Source organism: Artibeus jamaicensis, unplaced genomic scaffold, assembly GCF_021234435.1.
Source record: "Artibeus jamaicensis isolate MK-2021 breed Jamaican fruit bat unplaced genomic scaffold, CSHL_Jam_final contig_793, whole genome shotgun sequence".
Taxonomy (NCBI): Eukaryota; Metazoa; Chordata; class Mammalia; order Chiroptera; family Phyllostomidae; genus Artibeus; species Artibeus jamaicensis.
Window position 1 is genome coordinate 12,889,812 of NW_026521975.1, and position 23,940 is coordinate 12,913,751.

The following is a 23,940-nucleotide window of genomic DNA, read 5'->3' on the forward strand; positions in this document are numbered from 1 at the left end:
ATATTCGACTCTCTCCTCCCAATCATGTGTTAGGACCATACTTTCTACCCACGAAGTGAGATATGGCTACAGGGCTGGTGTTGGCTAATGAAATATGAGTCAAAGTAGCATGTGTCACTTCTTGGGCAATGGTTCCAGAGCCACTATGTGCTTGGCTACATGCTTTGTCTAGTGAGGCAACTGGCAGCATCTGCGATTGTGGCTCCTCATCAGCCTGAGTCCTCAGGTGACTCTGATGAGCAGAGCTCCCATCACCCAGTGATAGGCATGTGGTAGGTACAAAAAATAACACCCCCTGCCCTGGCCAGGTGGCTCGGTTAGTTGGAGCATCATCCTATGCACCAAAAGGTTACAAGTTCACTTGCCAGTCAGGGCACATATTCAGGTTGCAAGTTTGGTCCCTAGTTGGGGCATGTATGGGAAGCAAGCAGGAGATACTTTTCACGTCGATGTTTGTCTCTCACTTACTCTCTCTCTCTCTCTCTCTCTCCCTTCCACTCTCTCTAAAATCAATAAAAATATGTCCTTGGGTGGGAGGGAAGGAAGGAAGGAAGGAAGGAAGGAAGGAAGGAAGGAAGGAAGGAAGGAAGGAAGGAAGGAAAGAAGGAAGGAAGGAGGGAAGGAGGGAAGAAGGGAAGGAGGGAAGGAAGGAAGGAGATAAATCCCTGTTTTCGTAAGCCACAGAGATTTTAAGGTTCTCAGTTAACTAAGCATATCTCTATCTTGGCACATGTCAAGCTGCACCATGATTGTCTGAGTTACCTTCCCAACTAGATGCTGAACAACTGGAGGCCAGAATTATTTTGTCTTTAGTACATTAAGTACAGTGCGTAGCATTTAAAACAATGTAGTAGAAAATGAAATTCTCTTCCTTCCTGGCCTCTTCGATCCTTCATTTGTATGTTTTTCTAACACTTGCTCCCCTACCAGTATCCCTGGCTGAAATGATAAGGAGTGCTTGGCATTCAAATGCAGGCAGAATGGTGAAGTTATTCTTCTGGATCAGTAGTGTAAGTAGGAAGAGCTGGCAGAGGGGAGAAAGGCATTCTTAGGTGGCAGCATTTCAAATACAATACACGGTCAAGGGGCAGACAAGATTTTGAAATGAAGTTTTGGAGTGACCACAGGGGAAAAAAACAGTATCCTAAAATGTTTTCTGAGGAATCACAGGTGTTATCTGAACTACACTCCTACATCATCATCATCATCAGCAGCAGCAGCAGCAGCAGCATCTTAATATTTACTAATAGTTTATTTACTATGTATCAGGCACAGTTCCCACAACCTCACAATTAACTCCTTGGATCCTTATAACTCTATAAGGGAGCTATTATTATTTCCACTTTATAGGTGAAGAATTTTTGAAGAACAGAGAGATGAATTCCCTGTGGCCACACAGGAAACAAATATCCCTCTCAGAACTCAGGGTCTGCTTGAAAACTCCCCATCATGGGAGTTCACTACCTCCCAGTGTATTGTACTCCCCGGAGTCAGGTCCTGCCTCTCCCTCCAACTGTTGTCCCTCAGACAGTTATGCCTGTGAGACCAACACAAAACAGTTCTACCCTCTTCTTTCCAAGGTAGCCCTTTGCACATAGGAAGGCAGCAATTGTGTGTCCCTTCAGGCTCCTCTTCCCAAGTCTAAACAGTCCCAGTTCACTCAATCCTAGTGTGCCGTAGCCTCAGGTCCTTCACCATCCCAGCTCAGTAACACATGTACTACTTGGTTAAGTCAGCAGAGTGGAACTGTTGACTCTCCCTTCTAGTTTGGCACCGAGCTAATGCCTTCTACAACCCCAGCAAATTCCTTTTCCCTTATAAAGCAAGGTCTGGAGGCAGAAATGGGACTATAATCTGTTACAGAACTGCTGGCTGGCCACATGTCCTGCACACGTCCCCCTTCTGGCAAAAGGGATACTAAAGGATCCACGCATTCAGAGTTCCACACTCTTACTCAGGTTGGAAGTCTGTCCCTGACTCTTCCCATCCTCCCCCTGTTCCCTTCCCTCACCACTCTCCTGTCCCCAGAGGCAGTGCTGAGGGCAGGTGCTTCACTCACCATGGAGTTCATGGCGAAGTGATTGTGCTGTGTCTGCAGGTCTAGAGCATGCTGGTAGCTGACTCCAATCTCTGTATGGCTCTGGAGGAATAATTCCTTGTTGTGGCTTATCCAGTCGAACATCTAGAGGGGACAAGATCATACAGAGTAATCAGAAGGGTCATGGGGCCAACAGCACAAAACTTTCAGAGCTACTGGAAGAAAAAAGCCCTCCTGCTGGTTCCCTGTGAAAACAAGTCATCACTGTCAGAGCAGGGTGGTTCACAGACTGGTTTTGCAGCAGAGCCCTCACTTTTAGCATAAGGACCCACCATTGGCCTCTGTGTTTCTCTGCAGAGTCTAATAGAAAAAGAGTAGGAGAATCAGGGAGAGAAGGGTGAGAGCTATTTACTATCCCTAGTTTCTTCCCCTTTGTAAAAACTTTTAGAAAGCCTCAAGAGGGCCCTCTGCATGTTTTAGGGACAGGTGATGAAGGGACAAGCTGGGAGACTGAATCTACTCTCAGCTGTCCCAGTTGAGGAAAGAAAACCATGTTGAAAGCAACAGGGCATATTAACTTGCCATGTACACAGTAACCAACCACACACTTTGTTGAATTGACTTTGAACTGAACCAATCTTCTTGTGGTTCCTCAGACTCATAAGTCCAGGGTTTCTGCTATAACCCATCAGGAACTACAAGAAGATTTTAAGGGTAGGGTAAGTGCTGCTTGGCACAGTGGGCACTGAGCCATTTTCTTCCCCACAGCTCTGTACCCTGGTTTTCATTTAGGTTTCTCCCAGAAAGCCCACATGCTTTAAAGACCTCTGACCAGAACCCCAGGTCCAGGGGAGAGCCTGATCACTCTAAAAGTTATCCCTCCTCAGAACATCATATCTAAGCCAATCAGTGTTTAACATCTCCTGCTCAATGGATTTCTCAGAAATAGGAATGTTATCCTACCCAGTATAATAAAACATGAGGGGATGTTTGCTGGAAGGTTCTGGGAAAACAGAACCCTAGTTCTTTAGATACAAAACCTCTTCCTCTGATACTATCATTGTCACCCTAAGCCTCAAACTGCTGAGCCATACAAACTATGAGCCATTCTGCTGGCATTTGGAGGGTGAAGCATATGGACAGAGAAAAGGTGTAACCAAAATAATGGCAGGAAACACAGACAGAGCAGAGCCCTGATTGAGACTTCCTGATCTCCACCTTGTCTGTGGACTACCTTAGTACCTGAGTCAAGAAATCCTCTTTAGGGACTTCCGCCAAGATGGAGGCATAGGTGGATGTGCCGTGCCTTCTCACACAACCAAGATTAGAGAAAACTAAATATTAGCAACAGAAAACACAGCCAGAACACAGAAAATTGAACTTTTCGGAAGTCCGTTAACAACAAATTCTTCAGCCTGACCGGTAAGGGGCGAAACCAGCGGCTGGTGGAGCAGGGTTGCACAGGAGGACTCGGCCAGACACACACAGGCCGGCAGAATCCAGGCGCAGGGTCAGACCTAGTGAGCGACCCAGCGAGCAACCAGGCAAGCGACCGCGGGGGAGACAGCCGGGCCGGAGCTGCGTGTTGACTGAGGTCGCGCATTTGTGCGAGGGTGGACAGGCGAGGGAGTGGGCGGTTGGACCGGGCCGGCAGGCCCCCACGGCAAGCGGCAGTGGAGGGCGCCGCCATTTCCCTGCTCTCACCCCACCTCCACATACAGCGTCATAACCCAGCGACTCTGAGCGGCCCGGCCCAGGTGAACCACCTAAGGCACTGCTCCTCCGCACCCAGCTGTGAGAAGCGGCTGAGGGGGTCGCCATTTCCCTGCTCGGGCCACGCCCCCACAGACAGTGTCACAACCCAGCGACCTGGGAATCCAAGGCGCAGCTTCTTAAAGGGCCCGAACAGACCAAGAATGGCGCAGGAGGATCTCAGAGCCCCAGAGCCAATAAATCTAAGCAATGAAGAAATAGCAAAACTCACAGACGTACAGTTTAAAACATTGGTGATCAGGATCCTCACAGAACTGGTTGATTATACCGACAAATTAGACAAATATATGAAGGCAAAACTAATTGAAATGAATGGAATTGCACAGGACACCAATAGCAATGAAAAGGAAACTGGGACTCAAATCAATGGAGTGGACCAGAAGAAAGCAAATAATGGCCAAACAGAAAAGAGTCAAGAAGCAAGAATTCAAAGAAATGAGGAGAGTCTTAGGAACTGCCAGGACATCTTTAAACGCTCCAACATCCGAATTATAGGGGTACCAGAAGGGGGAAAGGCACAGCCACCAGTGGAAAACTTATTTGAACAAATAATAAAGGGAGAATTTCCCCAATCTGGCAAAGGAAATAGACTTCCAGGAAATCCAAGAAGCTCAGAGAGTACCAAAGAAGTTGGACCCAAGGAGGAACACACCAAGGCACATCATAATTACATTAGCCAAGATTAAAATGAAGGAGAGAATCCTAGAAGCAGCAAGAGCTAAGGGGACAGTCACCTACAAAGGAGTCCCCATCAGACTGTCAGCGGATTTCTCAAAAGAGACCTTACAGGCAAGAAGGGGCTGGAAAGAAGTATTCCAAGTCATGAAAACCAAAGACCTACAACCAAGATTGCTCTATCCAGCAAAGTTTTCATTTAGAATGGAAGGACAGATAAAGTGCTTCTCAGATAAGATCAAATTCAAGGAGTTCATCATCACCAAGCCCTTATTATATGAAATGTTAAAGGGATTTATCTAAGAAAAAGAAGTTAAAGAAACATGAACAGTGAAAGGACAACAAACTCACAGTTATTAACAACCACACCTAAAACGAAAGCAAACTAAAAGGACAGCTAGATCAGGAGTGGAAACATAGAAATGAAGATCTCAAGGAGGGTTAGCAACAGGGGAGTGGGAGGAGGAGATGGGGGGAGAAGGTACAGAAAATAAGTAGCATAGACAGTAGATAGAAAATAGATGGGGGGGCAAGAATAGCATGGGAAATATAGAATCTAAAAGACTTGAGACACATGGTCACAAACTAAAGGGGGGGTGATGGTGGGGATGGGGGGTAGGGTGGAGGGGAATAAAGGGGGAATAGAACAACTGTAACAGCATAATCAATAAAAAAAATTAAATTAAAAAAAGAGAAAAAGAAATCCTCTTTATTATTCAAGCCTATTGAAGTTGGATTTTCTGTAATTTACTGCCTAGACCAGTCAGATCTAGTCAGATCAAGTAACACAACCGGGAAAGGTATGAAAATTTTGGAGAAGAGCATAGCTACACTTGGAACTGATGCTCTGTTGTTTGAGATGGGCCAAGGGCTGCAGCTCAGTTGCAGAAGCTGAGCACAGGGGCAGGCTGAGAAACTGCAAAGATCATGCAGCTTTCCTGGAAGTACAATGGGAGTCCCATTCATTGTCATCTTTTAAACAGAAAAGTGAATTTACTTTTTCAACTACATCCAACCAACATTTAAGGGACACTTGATGTGTGTCAGGCTCTGTCCAAGGCAACAAAAGGCAAAAATGACTAAAATGTTGTTCTTGAATTCATTAAGTGGCATGAAGGCCAGTGTGGAAAGCAGACAGAGACTCAGATACAAGGCTAGTACAACCAGGCATATAACTTACTTAAAATCACAACTTGGGGATTTCCAACCAAGATGGAGGCATAGGTAGATACACTGCCTCCCCATACAATCAAATGAAGGACAACAACAAATTTAAAAACAAAAAATAACCAGAACTGTCAGAAAATTCAACTGTATGGAAGTCTGACAACCAAGGAGTAAAAGAAGAAATACTCATTCAGACTGGTAGGAGGGATAGACACAGGCAGCCAGGGTGGAGAGAAAACATGGCAAGGTGGTGGCTGGAGGACCCAGTGGTCTCATATTTGCATGCAGATAAACTGGGAGGAACAACTGGGAAGCAAGACAGACAGCGCAGCCCAGGGTTCCAGCATGGGGAACTAAAACCTTAAAATCTCTGGCTGTAAAAACCTATGGGAGTTGCAGCCGTAGAAGAAACTCTCAGCTTCACGAGAGAGTTCATTGGAGAGACCCACAGGGTCCTAGAATTTACACAAACCCACCCACCCCAGGAAGTGACTGAAAGACAGCCAAGAGCTGGGAAAGTGGCATTGTTCCCTCTCTCACCCTCCCTTACATACAGTGCCACAATGCAGTGACCTGGGTTGCCCCACCCCAGCAAATACCTAAGGTTCTGCCACTTACAATGTAACAGGTGCACAGATACAAAGAAATATGGTGCAAATGAAAGAAAAGATCAAAACTCCAAAGATAGAACTAAGTGATAGAGACAGCCAAACTATCAGATGCAGAGTGCAAAACACTGCTGATCAGGATGCTCACAGAAATGGTTGAGTATGGTCCCAAAATAGAGGAAAAAGTGATGGCTATGAAACATGAAATAAAGAAAAATATACAGGAAACCAACAGTGAAGGGAAGGAACCCAGGACTTGTATCAATAATTTGGAGCAGAAGGAAGAAATAAAGATTCGGTTAGAACAAAATGAAGAAACAAGAATTCAAAAAAAGAGAAGCTTGGGAACCTCTAGGACAACTTTAAATATTCTAGTATCCAAATCACTGGGGTGCCAGGAGAAGAGGAAGAACAAGAAGTTGAAAACTTATTTGAAAAAATAATGAAGGAGAACTTCCCCAGTCTGGCTAAAGAAATAGACTTCCAGGAAGTCCAGGAAGCACACAGTCCCAAAGAAATTGGACCCAAGGAGGAACACACCAAGGCACATCATAATTAAGATACCCAAGATTAAAGATAAAGAGAGAATCTTAAAAAAGGTAAGAGAAAAGGAGAAAATTACCTACAAAGGAGTTCCCATTGACTATCAGCTGATTTCTTAAAAGAAAACTTGCAGGTAAGAAGAGGCTGGAAAGAAGTATTCCAAATCATGAAAGGCAAGGAGCTACATACAAGATTACTCTACCCAGCAAAGCTATCATTTAGAATGGACGGGCAGATGAAGCGCTTTCAGATAAGGACAAGTTCAAGGAGCTCATCATCACCAAGCCCTTGTTATATGAAATGTTAAAGGGACTCATTAAGAAAAAAAGATAAAAAATATGAACAGTAAAATGACAACAAACTCACAACTATTAACAACCAACCCCCCCCCAAAACCAAAAACAAATTAAGCAAACAATAGAACAGGAACAGAATCACAGAAATGGAGATCCCTTGGAGGGTTATCAGCGGGGAGGTGGAGAATGGGGGAAAAGGTACAGAAAATAAGAAACATAAATGGTAGGTACAAAATACATGGGGGGTGGGGTTAAGAATAATACAAGAAATGGAGAGACCAGGGAACTTGTATGTATGATCCATGGACATGAACTAAGAGGTGGGGAGGAAATCAGGTGGGAGGGAGTGTGCAGGGCATAGGGGAATAAAGGGAAGAAAAATGGGACAACTGTAATAGCACAATCAGTAAAATATATTAAAAATCACAACTAGGATAAAATCTATCAAGATAAAGGCTCATATGGTCTATCAAAGTAGCACCGCCCCCCTTGAAGGTGTGGAGGGGACAAGGATAAACACAGAAGGCTTCCCAGAGCAGGTGACACATGAATTGAGCATTCACTCAGGTAGGAATTACCCAGGAGAAGATCAGCGGGATGCGAGCTCCAGGCAAGGGAGTGATCAAGGGGACAAAACTGTGGGTCATGCCAGTGTGTCCAGGGCTCTGAAAATACCTCAGCAGTGCTTCTGGAGCCTAATGTGAGATGATGTGGCTGGGGAGGTAGATCGGTTGGCAGACTATGGAGAGCCCTGAACACAGGCTTCAAAAAACGTAGACCTTATACTGTGCGCAGCAATATGTTGGCGAAGGGTTTTAAGTTGAGTAGTGAAGAGTGATGTGAGCTTTGATAGCAGTGTGGGATGTGGATTGGAGGGGTGAGCTGGGGCAGAGAAAATGGTTAGGAAGCTGTTGTCACAGCAACCTTAGTGAGAGAGGGCGCGAACCTGGAAACCTGGCTTAGGGGAGTGGCAGTAGAGTCAGAAAAGTGAACCTAGTTGAGATCAACTAGGAACCAGATTGAGGACTCACTATGGTTCTGGGAGGGAGGGCAAGAAAGAGCTTGGGAGAAAAGCCAGGTGTCTGGCCTGGCACCCTGGCCCTGGGTCCTTGTAAGAAAAGTTACCACCATAGGTGCTCCCTAAAGAGGAGAGTAAGAAGCTGGGGTGGGGAGAGAGTGGGTTCAGTTTTAGATGTGCCGAGTTTGAGAAGCTTATGAGCGTTTCAACTGCAGGTGCCCTTTGGGCAGTTAGATTTATCGGTCTGGAGGTCAGGAGAAAGGCATTGAGACTGTGACAACTCACACTTAAGTATAAAAACATCACCTTCTGCATGCAAACATGCATGATTTAAAGATGATTGTCCCTTTTGATTTACCTGGATCACTCTAGCTACCTGCACAAATAATAAAGAGCAAAAATACCATTCTTTACTTGCAAGTGCCAGTGGATGTCTCAGGCTGCGGACTCCTGTAGAGGCTGGATCCATATCTGCTGCGTGCACTATCCTGGGTCTGCTCGCCATGGCCAGCCCCACACTGCAGGCACGAGGGCGGGCTTTTGTTTTTAAATTATTATTATTAAGCACCGGGGGGAACGAAGACAAGTGCCAGGAATTTAGAGGAGTCTCATTCTATAATTGTTGATCATTAAATTTGTTTCTCAACCCTATTTTAAAATAATCCCTTATCTTTTTTCCTTATTGACAAAAGAATCAATAAAGAAAATGAAAATCTGAAGTGCCTGAAAGCCCTTGGAATCTGTGGTGAAAAGAGATCACCCCACATATATTCTAGGGTATCCCAGTGGCCGAGAAGTGACCTTCCCTGTATTTTCTCTTAAATGCCATTTGGATATGCAAATAAGCAGTGGAGTAATGTGCTAGCTCCAGAATGATTAGATGGCCCAGCGCCAGGTCTCTACTGGACTACGGAGCAAGGAAAGCTGAACACAGGCCAGTCAGAGTAGAAAGCAGTAAGAAACTTGAGTTAAAAGACACACCAGAGTGGAATGTACTACAGGAACTGTACACCTCACTGAATGGGCTTCTCACAGAATGGGATCTGAGCCCACACCATTCCACCCAATTCTGCATTCCATGTTGGAGCCCACAGGCTGCTCTCTTGTGGCTGGGCATTCTGGCAGAGTTTCAAAGAGGTGTCACATGTCTTGGGCAGAGAGAAAAGGACCTGCTCTGGGGACCAGATGGTAGCATGTGGTCTCAGGAACCGAAGTCTTTCCGACATGGTTGTTTGCTAAGGAACAGTCTCATCTGCTCTGGGCCGGAATCTGTTGCCTAATGGTATTCAATCCTCACCCTTGTAAGCTTGGCTGTCTGTAAGGGTCATTTTCATTTTATTTTTCAATATATTTTATTGGTTATGCTATTACAATTGTCCCATTTTTCCCCCTTCACTCCCCTCCACCCTGTACACCCCCTTCCACCCACATTCCCCATCTTTAGTTCATGTCCATGAATTGTACATATAAGTTCTTTGGCTTCTACATTTCCTATACTATTCTTACCCTCGCCCTACCTAATTTGTACGTACTGTCTATGCTATTTATTCTCTGTATCTTTTTCCCCTCTCTCCCCATCCCACTCCCCTGTTGTTAACCCTCCATGTGATATCCATTTTTGTGGTTCTGTTCCTGTTCTAGTTGTTAGCTTAGTTTTTTTTGTTTTTTTTTGGGGGGGGTGGTTGTTAATAGTTGTGACTTTGCTGTCATTTTACTGTTCATATTTTTTATCTTCTTTTTCTTAGGTGAATCTCTTTAACATATCCAATAATACGGGCTTGGTGATGATGAACTTCTTGAACTTGACCTTATCTGAGAAGTACTTCATCTGCCCTTCCATTCTAAATGAAAGCTTTGCTGGATAGAGCAATCTTGGATGTAGGTCCTTGCCTTTCATGACTTGGAATACTTCTTTCCAGCCCCTTCTTGTCTGGAAGGTCTCTTTTGAGAAATCAGCTGACAGTTTTATGGAAACTCCTTTGTAGGTAACTCTTTCCTTTCGTCTTGCTGCTTTTAAGATCCACTCCTTATCTTTAATCTTCAGTAAGGTAATATGATGTGCCTTGGTATGTTCCTCCTTGGGTCCAACTTCTTTGGGACTCTCTGAGCTTCCTGGACTTCCTGGAAGTCTATTTCCTTTACCAGACTGGGGAAGTTATCCTTTATTATTTGTTCAAATATCTTTTCCACTTGTTCTTTCTCTTCTCCTTCTGGTACCCCTATAATTTGGAGGTTGGAAGATTTAAAGATGTCCTGGAGGTTCCTAAGCCTCTCCTCATTTTTTTGAATTCTTGTTTCTTCATTTTATCTGGTTGGATGTTTTTTCCTCCTTCTGGTCCACACCGCTGAGTCTCAGTTTCCTTCCCAACACTATTGGTTCCCTGTATATTTTCCTTTATTTCATTTAGCATAGCCTTCATTTTTTAATATAATTTGCAACCAAATTCAACCAATTCTGTGAGCATCCTGATTAGCAGTGTTTTGAACTGTGCTTCTGATAGGTTGGCTATCTCTTTGTTGCTTAGTTGTATTTTTTCTGGAGCTTTGATCTGTCCTTTCATTTGGTTCATTTTATTGTCTTGACAAGCCTGTTACATAGTAAGGGGCAGGGCCTTTGGTGTTCACCAGGGCAGGGCAACCCAGTGGCTGGGTTGTGATGCTGTATGTGGGGCAGGGGTCCGAGAGGGAACGATGGTGCTTGCTCCACTCTCTGCTGGCTTTCAGTCACTTTCCCCACTTACCACAAGCAAATTGGGCCCTTCTAATGCTGATTCCCATGTGGGTGGGTTTGTATACATTCTGGGACCCTGTGGGTCTCTCCAACAAACTCTCCTGTGAGGCTGGGATTTTTCTCCCACTGCCACTTCAAACCCACAGGTGTTTTCAATCAGTGGTTTGAGGCTTTATTTTCCTTTGCTGGGGCCCTGGGTTGCCCAGTCCATCCTGCTCCCCAGTTGTTTCTGCCAGGTTATCTGCATGTGAATGTGGGACCACCTGCTCCACTCACTGCCACCTTGCAGGCCAGCTGCAGCCTTGCACACCTGGCTCCACAGTCTGCCGCCTCGCTGGATCCTGCAGCCACCACCTTGCTGTGAGTCCACTTTCCCGGTTGTCCATCTCTGCCCCTCCTACCGGTCTGGATGAGTGTGTCTTCTTTAACTCCTTGGTTGTCGGACTTCCATACCGTTCAATTTTCTGTCACTTCTGGTTGGTTTTTGTTTTTAAATTGTTGTCTTTCTTTTGGTTATGTGAGGAGGTGCAGTGTGTCTACCTACACCTCCATCTTTTTCAGAAGTCCCTCATTTTCATTTCTGTTGCATTCAGTAAAACTGGCTGCAGAGAGAGAATATGTACGTGTGCATGTGTGTGCTCGTGTGCTCGTGTGTTTGTGTGTAGTCAAGTTGAAGACTAAACTCATTTCAAGCCTGGCTCTGTCACTAATTATGCGTGAGACTATGGGTAGGTCTCCTCATTTCTGGACTTCTCATTTGCAAGGGATAAGTGGTTCTCAGGATGGAGGTAAGCATCCTGTTTGACAATCAGCTCAATTTGGAAACTTGCAGAATGTGCTTTTCCATTCAAAATAAAATAGTTTTATTGAGTCTCCTGGATTAGAAGGCATATTCATCACTGCAACTTACATTTTGAAGTTTTGAATAAAAGCCTGTCAATGAGAAAACTGACATTAATTGATAGCCAGAGAAAGGCAGCTTCTTCATCTCAGCCCTGATGTTTGTCTGGTGTGTTAGAGTTTAAAACATCCATTTGTACACTTCATTTCACTGTATCCATCATGTCTACTTCACAGATGAAAAACAGGGGCAAAGAAGTGAAGCCCAGTGTCTAGAATTCATTCATTCTACCCAAACAATGCATATTTACCGAGCGCCTGTTGAACCTGGCTCTTGGCACAATGCCCTACCTTCTCCACACTGTCCGGGCTCCATAGTGCAGTTACCCCTCAATAGGCCATCACCAGGACACTGGGGCTACAGCTGAAGTAAGGTGCTATCCCTCATGTGGAGTCAATCATGCTCCAGCACCCAGCTTCCTCCTCTCTCCTCACCCCAGCCCCATCAGTGCCTGGGGACAGTGATTCAAACAGCCCCACTTTTCTCAATAATCACTTAGTGAACAAATGAATGTAAGAGTGAGCTGGCAACAGCTCTCAGGCTGCTAATCTCTAGAAAAACTGACCATTTCTAAACTCCCTTCCAGCTAGAACATTCTATGATTTGATCTATTTGAATTAAGCTCTCTGGAAGACACTTGAACTAGACTGACCTAAAGATCTAAAGAAAAACTAAAGAAAATATCTCTGCAGTGGTTTCAAGCATTTTGATCTTTTTTTTTTTAAAGAATCTACAAATGGTAGGTTCAACAAAATGTAATATAACAACAAAATTCCACTAAGAGGAAAAAGTTCATGTCTACATAATGAAATTTTATCTCTTTGTTTGGAAGCCAACATAGTTTTATCTAATTAAGAAGATAGATGTTATAAGCTACTTCGGGGTTTTTTTCCTCTCTCTTTTTTAATGTTTTGCTTTTAACTAAGAAATTATTTTATGCTGGCTAAAATTCAATGAAAGTATAAAAATATGATTCCTAACATATAGCAAATAACTAAAGAATCTATTTAAATGCAAATTAGGAAAATAACAAGTAACCTTTCCCCCCTTTTCTTTTGAAGATGGGACAGCTAAAAGGTTATTATTGTTCTACTATTTTTTTAGTGAACCAGAAACTATTTCATAGAGCAAAGATATTGAATAAGAATCTTGGGCTTATTTTCCTCGTTTGCCAAATTTAGCAATGACATCTGATTTAGATTTTTAACTTTCAAAACATCTTACCACCTACTGTTAGTGTTTTATACTGTCTGTAATTATAGATTATGTTGGTTTTTAAGTTGTTCATATTCAACTTTGATGAGTGAAGAGGATAGAAGACAACCAATGGACTTTCTTTGCCTAAATATGGACATTCCAGTATCACCTCTGCCCCCTGGACCTTGTGACCCATCCTTGAAAGCTTGTACCCTAAAACTACTAACAACCTCCTAGCAGGCGAACCTTGCTATGTCTAGAATTGACTAATGTGCAGTCAATTTCACAATCAAATTTTATGTGTTTTAGACTGCAAAGAGCAGAGGCTTCCAACAGGAGACCTGGATTCTAGTACAGACTCTGCTGTATAAACTGACAGGTTAGGTATTGGTTTGAACCTCAGTTTCTTTATCTGTAAAATGGGGATGGCAATTTATATCATTTAGACTTTAGTAAAGTAGTAGTGAGATTCAAACAAGACAATGGTATCAAATGTTAAGTGCTACATACCTAGAAGATTTTAAAATCCACAAAGTAAGCATATTCAATTGCACAAATTTCCCCAGTGTTTTTATTTGGACCACAAAATAGATGAAAGGTGTGGATTTAGAGTGGCAGTAGGTTCGCCTCACTGAGAAATCACCATGGGCTAATGGGACTCACACATGCAACTCATACAGGAACACATCCACAGCCCAACACTCAGAGATGCACCCTAGAACAACCGCAGGGTGCTACACAGACCACCAACAGCCCTGCCTCTCCCCACTGCCTCCACCCCAACATACACTCAGAGACCATGGGGTACCCTTGCTCACACAGGACTCAGGGACCCACACACTCTCCCAGGGCTTTGCCTGAGGGCACTGTTGTCCTCTTGCCCTCCCTGTGCAACCTGGCCAGGGATCTCACTCCCTCTTGCCCTGGGAGTGAGGTACCTGAGAGAGGTAAGATTCTCTGGGCTCTGCCTGTTTTCCTTTAGGATTCTGGCATGCCAACAGGCATACTTTAATATGTTGTATAAAAGAGAAGCCACTTTTATCTTTCACCATAAATCCAGCTGCTCTGGGAAGATGGCTCAGCCAAGGTACCTGGGAGACCTCATTACTGTAACCTCAGGAATCAGCCAGATCACCAAACAATTTCACTGGCAGGCCAGGCTGTGTCTCTGACCCGTAGGTATGCTATGGACTCCCCACCACATTCTTACACCCTCTATACCTAAATTCCCAAATCTCAGATCTAATACATTATCATGCTGCTTACATCTAGAACTACCCCAGTTTCTCTATAAGACAGGTAAATGTCCCACTGTGAGCAATGGGTTAACAAAATCCCTTATCCTTCTGTATGATAACCTGATGTTTAGTGAACACCTAGTTCTGTTTTCCTGAAAACAAATGAAGACAGTATGTGTCAACACACTACAAAACAAACCCCCAGTTGGTAAACTGTATCTGATTGGAAGAACTAACAACGAACTATAAGTACCTGATGGGGATCCCATACCTTGGGGTTCCCTGAGTGGGGTGACTCTTGTAGCTGGCATGTCCATTGTGGGCAACCTGGAAGCTATGCCAATGGAGTTGTTACAAGAGATACCAGCCCCTGTGGGCCATGGCGTTTTTAAGCCATGGCAGTGTCTGAGTTGCCCTCTATGGATCTTGTCTGCCTGTACCTGCACTGGACTGCACCAGGACTGTCCTGCTGGTAAGCCACAGTTCCCATGTTACATCTTCCTCAGTAGGATCGTGCCAAAGGTGGCCCATTAGTCTGGTAAGTCAGGACACTTAGTGGGACCTAAGAAGACTCCTTGGTAGGTGATGCATACATATTCAGAGCCGCACTATATGTATGTACAATAGTAATGCACCTCTCCTCGTCTTCCCTCTCTCTATCCTCCTTTTCTATTTTAGATTTCTCTTAATAACAGCAGTCATGATAATGGTAACAACAACAATAATGGCAACAGCAACTAATGTTCTTTGAGTATTCGCTATGTGCCAGCCATTGTTCTAGCACATTACATATGCTAATTTAATCCTCTTAATAACCTCATAATTATCTCCCTAATATTAACCCCCAATATTATCATCTTCATTTTACAGATTGGGAAACAAAGGCACAGAGAGGTTAATTAACTTGCCCAATACCACACAGCTAATAAGTGGCAGAGCTGAGATTCAAACCCGAGATGCTTAACTCCAGTGTTGATGCTCTTAACCCTGTTGCCCCACCTTCCTTTGTGCTCAGAGCTTCATTCCATCTATCCTTCCCATCATCAACAAATTTTCAAGTGTGCTCTGCCTCTGCTGCCTTTGTTTTCCCTCCATCCACTTTCTCCTTAACCTGCAGCATGTCCTGCCTTTACTACTTTCTTAAGTCTGCAACTACAATGCAAATCAATCACCTTCTCGTTTTTGCGTTCTTCATGCAGCTGTTTCTCCTTCCCTTTGATCTGATGCAGCCCTTGCTGAAATTCTACTCTCTTAGGCCCTCGAATGAGGTCATTTTCAGGGGCAGACCATCTGGCTGCAGACATGATGAGCTTTTCCCTCCTGCTTTCTCAGGTCTATCCAACACTAAATTCTCTCAAGAAAACCAGCGTTTTTACATATCCACACTCCCTTCCTTGACATACAATGTCTAGTTTTAGCATGACAAAATAAAATAGAAACACTCTGATTTTAAAAGCTCACCAAACCTCCTATCCTACACTAATTTATCCAAATGTACTTCCACTTCTCTTGCTGCCTCTTCATGGCTTCTTTTCCTGTCGCCCACACCCTTACTGTGACAGTCTCAAGACTTGGCCATCAGTCCCCTGCCCTTTATCCATCATGCTCTGTCCATTTGAAAATCCACCCAGGCTCACAACTTCAACAACATGAATAGTATTTCCTATTTCATGTTCCAGGCCCTGTGCCAAGTACCTCTGGAGATTATCTCATGTAGTCCTTATACTGCTACAAAGAAGGTATTGTTAATTCCATGTTAAACATGCTGAAAACTCAATACAAAGAGGGGAAGTAAATTGCCTAAGATCACATAGCTTGTAAGTGATGGAGATAAATTTAGAATCTAGTGTGTCCATCTAAACCTTAATCCTATATAATTTCCTATGTTCCAGCATGCCCTCTAACCTCAACTCCCAGAAAACTGACAATAATAAATACGTGCCATGCCCTGTACAATGAACTTTACACACATTATCTCAATCCTCAAAACCACCCTATTAGGTAGTAGATACCATCATCACCACCTTTTTCTAGTTAAAGAAACAGATTTAAAAAAGATCAAATAACTTGGCCAAAGTCACATAATAAAAACCCAAATGACACCTTGAAAACTCATATCTAGGTCTGTAAAACTCCAAAGTCCATGCTTTTAAATCACTATCAAATTGTCTCCCAAATATCTACCTAAATTTCAGCCACATGGTGCCTATGGACTCAATATGAATATTCCGCAGCATCTTCTCCAACTACTATGTCCTTCCATGAAAATATTACCTTCTTCTATTGAGTTCCCACATCTTCACTACATTTGTTCTTTCTTTCCTCAAATAACTCTGACATAAACCCTTTCCTTTCCATTGCTGCTGCCACTCACCTCTAAGCCCCCTGCTTAGATTATTGCAATCAGTTTCTTACTGGCCTCCCTAAGTCCATTTTCTCCCTTATAACAAGCCATCTGCCCCCAATAGGTCCACTGCTCTAGCACACTGCTTTCACCCGTGGTAAATAAATAAAGATTGCTGTTATTTATCATCTACAATGCAAAATTCAATCTCCTTATTCTGGCATTCGAGGTATCCCCTCCCCCCACAAAAGGCCCAAATCTTCCCTATTTTTTCATACCACTATCCAACACCAAGCATCCTTTCCAACTATATTCTGTTCACTGCCATACACACACACACACCATACCATACTCATTGCCAAACCCCATTTTAATGCTCATGTCCTTTCCCTCATGAAATGCTCCACAGCCAAATATCCAAATTATTCCCATCCTTTGAAATACAATTGAATTCTCACCTCCACTTGATTCCTTCTTTGACCAACTGAGTCCATACTGGTTTCTCTTTCCTCCAAACTCACTACTCCAGTGTTTACCACAGTAGTTCACAAAACTTCATTCAGCACTATCTGAAGTGGTTTATTAAAAAAAAAAAAACAACTGACATAGACCCTACCTTTGAGACTCGGACTCAGTAGGTACACTCCAGGTGATTCTGATGCACTTATATTTTTATTTAAACAATGCTTGAGGGAATTTATGGTCTATCCAACATCGGGTAGTTGGTATCAGATTTAACCCATCTATAAAGTAGTTGAAAGCAACGGTAAATGACCAGCATAGACCAATGATCCTCGAAGGAAGATAAGCACACGTTAAGCCCCATATTCACTCTGCTTTCTCTTTGAGGGTATTTTCCAAACAGTAGGGCAGGAAAAAAGCAGGTGAGAAGAAATCAGCAGTCTTGATGGGTGTGAGAAAAAAGAGATTAGAGTTCGGAGCTGGGAAATGGTTAAAATCTCAGTGAGAGGATAGGAAGGAGATAAGGAAGATTAAAAAAATCTTCATTAAAATTTCCTTCAAGTCCTTGGCCACATCCTGAGTTGTGCATATGCAAGGCAAGCCTCCAGAATATATGGCAGAGAACAGCTGTGGGAGATGGAGAGTATTGAGAAGTAAACAGAAATGACAGAGGTTTCCCAGAGATGGGGAAATGTTGGGAGTTCTTAATGTGAAAACACTTTTGTAAACATTCTGGGCTTCCAGTTGGGACCCCAGAAAGACCAGGCAGTAGGAGAAAAGCCACATCCAAAGAATAAGGATTATGCCCTATGATTAGTGAAAGGATGGACGTAGGTCTGCAACAGCAATGACTAAATCGAGGCTCAACGTGACCAAGATCTGCCAGTAATGTAACTACATCTCAGAAAAATACTAAACAGTACTTAGAGAAAGATAGCCTAATCAAGAGTCTATAAGAATATCATTTATAATATCCAGTATATAATATAAATTGCTAGATATAGGAAGAAGCAGAGAAAAAGTGATTCCTAATTTAAAAAAATAAAACAGATGGCAGTGTAGGCAGACATGGCTTGCTTCTTTGCACAACCACATCAAAATTACAACTAAAATATAGAACAACCATCACTCAGAATGGTCATAAATCAAGTTGAATGGAAGTCTGACAAGTACAGAATTAAAGAAAACACATCCATCCAGAGTGGTAGGAGGAGCACAGATAAGGAAGGGGCTGGTCCCACACCTATCTGTGGTGGATAAAAATCTGGGAGGAATATCTCAGGAGCAAGGAGTCCTAGACCCACACAAGCCCCCCCCCCCCCCCCAGCCCAGGTCTTGCAATGCCAGGAAGTTAAGTCCCCAGAATTTCTGGCTGTAAAAAACAGCGGGGATTGAGTTGGTAGAAGAAACTTCTGGAGCCCCAAGCAGTTCCTGTTAAAGAGCCAACCCCCACACTCACTCCCTCTGAGTTTCAGCACCCAGGTAGCAGCTTGAAAGGCACCAGTGGGATACAGCGAGAAACTGAAGTGTCTGGTATCAAGTTGAGCAGAGGCCATTGTCCCTTTTCTAAGCCCTCCCCCGACAAAGCCACAGAGCCCACAAGCTGGTACCATATCTGAGACTTCATTAACCTGGTTAACACTGTTAACCAGCCTTGGAGATCCCCAGAGACTCTGTCCCACCCAACTCACCAGCAGCTTTTCCATATGAATGACTGGGCTTGACTCATACTGCACAACTTCCTAAATCCTCTCAAACAAGCAACAGCTGGCCTCAGCTCCAGTCCCAGCACAAGCAGCAGCCAGCCTAGCTTCACAGCTTAGCCTCACATGGGAATCTCCAAGCCCAGTGCAAGTAGCAGCCATCTCAGATTGCTTTATAGTCCAGGCAGGGTGGCCCTGGACAAAACACAGGTGGAGGCTGACCCTGGTCTGCACCACCTGGGAAACCCCAAGGCCAGCAAACCCAGTGGACAGCTACAGACTACATTGGAGCACCACCACCACCACCCTGCCCCTGCACAGCTGATTCTCCAAAGAGGGCAGAGGTTTGTATAAGTGGTCATAGCCCATCCTTGTAGCTGGCCTGCCTGGGTAAATCCTTCCCATTGATCTGCCAACCAAGACTCAACTAAAGAGCAGGGTGGTGCACCCCACACAAAGGGTGCACCTCCAGTACCCAGATTAGTTGATAGGGGAGGCTGTACCACTGGATCCTATAGGACACCTACTACATTAGGCAACACTACCAAGACATGAAGTTAAAGCAGCTCTACCTAATACATAGAATCAAACACAGAGAGGCTGCCAAAAGGAACAAAGAAACAGGGCCCAAATTAAAGAACAGATCAAAACTCCAGAAAAAGAGCTAAACAAAACAGAGATAAACAATCTATCAGATGCACAGTTCAAAACACTGGTCATAATGATGCTCAGGGAACTTAGTGAGGACCTCAGCAGCATAAAAAAGATCCAGTCAGAAATGAAGGATACACTAATTGAAATAAAGAACAATTTACAAGGAAACAACAGTAGAGTCAATGAAGCTGAAAATCAAGTCAATGATTTGGAACATAAGGAAGCAAAAAAAAACAAAACAACCAATTAGAACAAGAAGAGAACCCCAAAATATGAAGGTAGTATAAGAAACCTCTGAGACAACTTCAAGAGGTTAGCCATTTTCATCATAGGGGTGCCAGAAGGCGAAGATAAAGAGCAAGAGATGGGAAATCTGTTTAAAAAGTAATGATAGAAAACTTCCCTAATTTGGTGAAGGAAATAGACAAGCAAGTCCAGGAAGCAAGGAAAGTACCAGACAAAATGGATGCAAAGAGGCCCACTGCAAAACATATCATAATTAAAGTGCCAAAGGTTAAAGATAAAGAGAAAATCTTAAAAGCAGCAAGGGAAAGCAGTTAGTTACCTACAGGGGAGTTCCCATAAGACTGTCAGCTGATTTCTCAAAAGAAACTTTGCAGGTAAGAAAGGATTGGCAAGAAATATTCAAAGTCATGAAAAGCAGGAACCTACAGCCAAGATTGTTCTACTCAGGAAATATATCATTTAGAATCAAAGGGCAGATAAAGCATTTCCCAGACAAGAAAAAAGTAAAGGAGTACATTGTCACCAAATCATTATTATATGAAATGTTAAAGGGGCTTATTTAACAAAAAGATAAAAACTATGAATGATAAAATGGCAAAAATACATATCAACAATTGAATCTAAAAAACAAATTAAGCAAACAAGAAAAACAGAGACAGAATCATGGATATGGAAGGTGTTTTGATTGCTGCCAGATAGAGGGGAGTGTGGAGGAATGGGTGATGAGGTGAGGGGATTAAGAAGTACAAACAGGTAGTTACAGAATAGCCATGGGGATATAAGTACAGTGTAGAAAATGGAGTAGCCAAATAACTTATATGCATGACCCCTGGACATGAACAATGATAGGGGACTGTCTAAGGCAGTGTGGGATATTGGGTGGAGTAGGGCAAAAGGAGGAAAATGAGGACAACCATAATAGCACAATCAATAAAATATAATTTAAAAAGTAAAACAGTCAATATAACAGACCCAGAGAAGATTAAGCTATGAATTTGCAGATAAGACTTTCAAAATAACAGTGATTAACATCTTTAAAAAATAGAAGGGACAAAACAGATTAAAATATGGAACATGGCAACAAAGCCTAATTTTCTGTTTCTTACAGCCAAAAGTATCTTCATATAGTGTCATGTTCATGATGCTTAGCATAATATTTTGTTCACTTATTGAGTACCCACAGTTCTCCAGACATTGAATTAGAAATGGATGTTAAATGATCAAGATCAGGACTTCCGCCAAGATGGAGGCATAGGTGGTGACGCAGTGCTTCCTCACACAACCAAGTTTAGAGACAACTAAATATTAGCAACAGAAAACACAGCCAGAACACAGAAAATTGAACTTTCGGAAGTCTAAAGACAACTAGATTCTTCAGGCGGTAAGAGGGCCAAACCAGCAGCTGGCGGAGCAGAGTTGCACAGGAAAACTCCGCAGACGGACTCAGGCGCGCGGAATCCAGGCGCAGGGAACCGGTGGGCAACTCAGCGAGCAACCGCAGGGAAACAGCGCACAGGGAGCAGGGCGCGTGGGTTGCTGTGGTAGCGCTATCCGTGTGTAAATGAACAAGCGAGGGAGGGCTGGGCAATTCGGACGGGACGCAGCAGGCCCCGAGTGGCGAGCGGCAGCAGAAGGCGCCGCCATTTTCCCGCTCCGACCCCGCCTCCACACACAGCGTCACAAACCAGCGACCTGGGTGGCCCTGTCCTGGTGAAACAACTAAGGCTCCGCTCCGCTCACTTAACAGCGCGAACAGACCAAAAATGGCTCTAGGACAACTCAGAGCCCCAGAACCGATAAACCTAAGCAATGAAGAAATAGCAAATCTCTCAGACGCACAGTTCAAAACACTGGTTATAAGGATCCTTACAGAACTGGTTGACTTTAGCCACAAATTAGAGAAACATATGAAGGCTAAATTAATTGAAATGAATGGGGATTGCACAGGAAAATCCAATAGTAATGAAAAGAAAACTGGGACTCAAATCAAGGGAGTGGACCAGAAGGAGGAAAAAAATGGTCAAACAGGAAAGGAATAGGAAGAAAAAAGAATTCAAAAAAATGAGGAGACACTTAGAAACCTCCAGGACATCTTTAAACGCTCCAACATCCAAATTATAGGGGTACCAGAAGGGGGAAAGGCACAGCCACCAGTTGAAAAACTTATTTGAACAAATAATAAAGGAGAATTTCCCCAATCTGGCAAAGGAAATAGACTTCCAGGAAATCCAGGAAGCTCAGAGAGTACCAAAGAAGTTGGACCCAAGAAGGAACACTCCTAGGCATATCATAATTACATTAGCCAAGATTAAAATGAAGGAGAGAATCCTGGAAGCAGCAAGAGCTAAGGGGACAGTCACCTACAAAGGAGTTCCCAACAGACTGTCAGCGGATTTCTCAAAAGAGACCTTACAGGCAAGAAGGGGCTAGAAAGAAGTATTCCAAGTCATGAAAACCAAAGACCTCCAACCAAGATTGCTCTATCCAGCAAAACTTTCATTTAGAACGGAAGGACAGATAAAGTGCTTCTCAGATAAGACCAAATTCAAGGAGTTCATCATCACCAAGCCCCTATTATATGAAATGTTAAAGGGACTTACCTAAGAAAAAGAAGTTAAAAAAAACGAACAGTGAAAGGACAGCAAACTCACAGTTATTAAGAACCACACCTAAAACAAAAGCAAACTAAGAGGATAGCTAGATCAGGAGTGGAAACATAGAAATGAAGATCTCAGGGAGGGTTAGCAATAGGGGAGTGGGAGGAGGGGAAGGGGGGAGAAGGTACAGAAAATAAGTAGCATAGACAGTAGACAGAAAATAGATGGGGGGGCAAGAATAGTATGGGAAATACAGAATCTAAAGAACTGGAGACACATGGTCATAAACTAAAGGGGGGTAATGGTGGGGATGGGGGTAGGGTGGAGGGAAATGAAGGGGGGAATAGAACAACTGTAATGGCATAATCAATAAAAATAAAATAATTTAAAAGGAAAAAAATGATCAAGATCAAAGTCTAGCGAGGGATACGAATGTGTTCTATAGTCTGTCAATTTTAAGTGTGAAGGGTGATATGAAAAGTGTATACTACAGGCTGACTGTATAGGAACCCTGGTACAGTCTGGTAGAGATAGGAGAAGGGAAAAGCATGCATGGCTTCCAGAAGGTAGCAACAGATGAACAACACTTTAAAGAGAACAGGATCTGGGTGAAGAAGGTATAAATGAGAAGGGAACCTTAATGAGAGAAAGTAGCTTGAACGAAGGCCTGGAGGCTTACAACAACATGTCATAGAGAAGTACAAAGAGCTGGAGAGCATCAAGTGAATAGTAAGAAAGGATAATAAGAGACAGGGAGGGGCTAGGTCACAAAGGGGCAAAGGTCGAAAGGCAGAGGAACTGGAACTCAGCCACAGTGGAGAAGCACTGAAGGACACAGATATGGTCGATTTGCTTTTAACCCTCAACTGGATGTCTACACTGTGGGCCACAGACAGACATTAATCTCATTGCAAAGGGCAGTCCAAGCCAGCCCTGATCTCGCAAACGAGGGCAACTAACGCATTACAGATTTCTCACCACCTAAGGGTTCTCTGCCTCCCTCTACTCCCCCTCCCCTACCCCTCCATCCCTTTTTCTCATAAAACCTTCAATGCCTGGGTCAAAGAAGATAAATATAAAGGAGGAAGTAAAGATGACAGGTGAAAGGTGCCCACCACAGTGTAGGACACACAGTAGATACCGAATGCACGTTAATTCCTTACCACTTCTTCTGGGTTCAGACAGAATAAGCCAGCAATCACAAAAGTAGTTGCTTTCTGATTAGAGAAACCCAGGCTGTAAAACTTATGCTAAAAAATCCCACACTGTCCTTGAAAATGAGCCACAGCACAGCTCTGTCTGGGGAAGCACATGGTTATGTTAGGCCTTAAAAGGCCTCTCCCCTTGCTCTTGCCTTCCTCATCCTAAGTGATGAAAAGTCTCACCAAGTCCATTATTAACGTAAATATTTTCAGACCTTAAATAAGGGTTGGTTTTGGGGTTTTTTTTTGCATTTCCAGTCTGTTTGCTGGATGACTGAATCCCCTGCAGCACTGGCAATACACAGAGTACCCCTGCTGTGGGGACAAAATGGTCATCCAGGAGCCAGCAAGTCAAGCAGACGAGAAACAGGACCAACCAAGCCAGGAGTCAGCCCAGGCAGCCCCAGGATATTGAGTCCAAGGGGCCAAATTCCTTCCATCTGAACCACAAATGCTGATTAAATATTTTCAGGAACAGAATTAGGGAATGTGCTTCACTCACTTCCCAAAATGCAGAATTGAAGAGGTGAAATCCTACTTAATCCAA

The 23,940-nt window shown here is 43.5% G+C and overlaps 1 protein-coding gene across 3 annotated transcripts in view; it reads right to left on the minus strand.

The window, feature by feature from the left end:
* LOC119039416 (kalirin) overlaps positions 1 to 23,940 on the minus strand; it is a 571,768-nt gene that overhangs the window by 267,005 nt on the left and 280,823 nt on the right. For all 3 annotated transcript variants that reach the window (XM_053672926.1, XM_053672927.1, XM_037132217.2), the window contains exon 6: positions 2,060 to 2,182. In XM_053672926.1, the coding sequence (XP_053528901.1) occupies positions 2,060 to 2,182 (123 nt within the window). The remainder of the gene's footprint in view (positions 1 to 2,059; positions 2,183 to 23,940) is intronic.